Source organism: Haliaeetus leucocephalus, unplaced genomic scaffold, assembly GCF_000737465.1.
Source record: "Haliaeetus leucocephalus isolate CR32 unplaced genomic scaffold, Haliaeetus_leucocephalus-4.0 Scaffold303, whole genome shotgun sequence".
Taxonomy (NCBI): Eukaryota; Metazoa; Chordata; class Aves; order Accipitriformes; family Accipitridae; genus Haliaeetus; species Haliaeetus leucocephalus.
In genome coordinates, this window is record NW_010972739.1 from 9,432 (window position 1) to 9,869 (window position 438).

A 438-nucleotide genomic window follows, 5' to 3' on the forward strand; every position below is an offset into this window, starting at 1 on the left:
CAGGGGGTCGCGGGCGGGCAGGGGCTGCTCCGGAGCGGGCGGGCTGGCGCTGTGCACGATGAAGCACAGCATGCAGGGCCCGCGCAGGAAGCAGCTCCGGCTGCGCGGCGGCGGCACCTTCCTCCCCCGGCGGCAGCGACGGTCCCGGCTCAGACTGCTAGCCTCCTTCGAGAGCAGGTGGCCCATATACGAGGCGGAAGAGCCCGCGGGGTGTCACCTGCGGGAGGCGGAGGCGGGAGCTGTCATGCTGCCGACGGGAGCGGAAGGTGGCGGGGCCAGGCACAGGACAGGACGCGACGCGGCGCCAGCAGGGAGAAGCTTCCGCTACCGCCGCCCTGACCTCCCGCGGGGGAGGCGAGGGGGCGGTGCTCCGCCGCCTGGGGTCCGCCCGCCCGGCCGTGCGGCGGCCACTGGCCGGGCTGGGAGGCGAGGGCGGCG

General features: G+C 76.7%; 1 protein-coding gene across 1 annotated transcript in view; it reads left to right on the plus strand.

The window, feature by feature from the left end:
• The first annotated feature begins 58 nt into the window (after positions 1 to 58).
• The window catches only part of LOC104833793, a 45,589-nt gene continuing 45,209 nt past the window's right edge, over positions 59 to 438 (plus strand). Inside the window, exon 1 of the mRNA XM_010570690.1 lies at positions 59 to 382. Coding sequence (XP_010568992.1) covers positions 59 to 382 — 324 coding nt within the window. The remainder of the gene's footprint in view (positions 383 to 438) is intronic.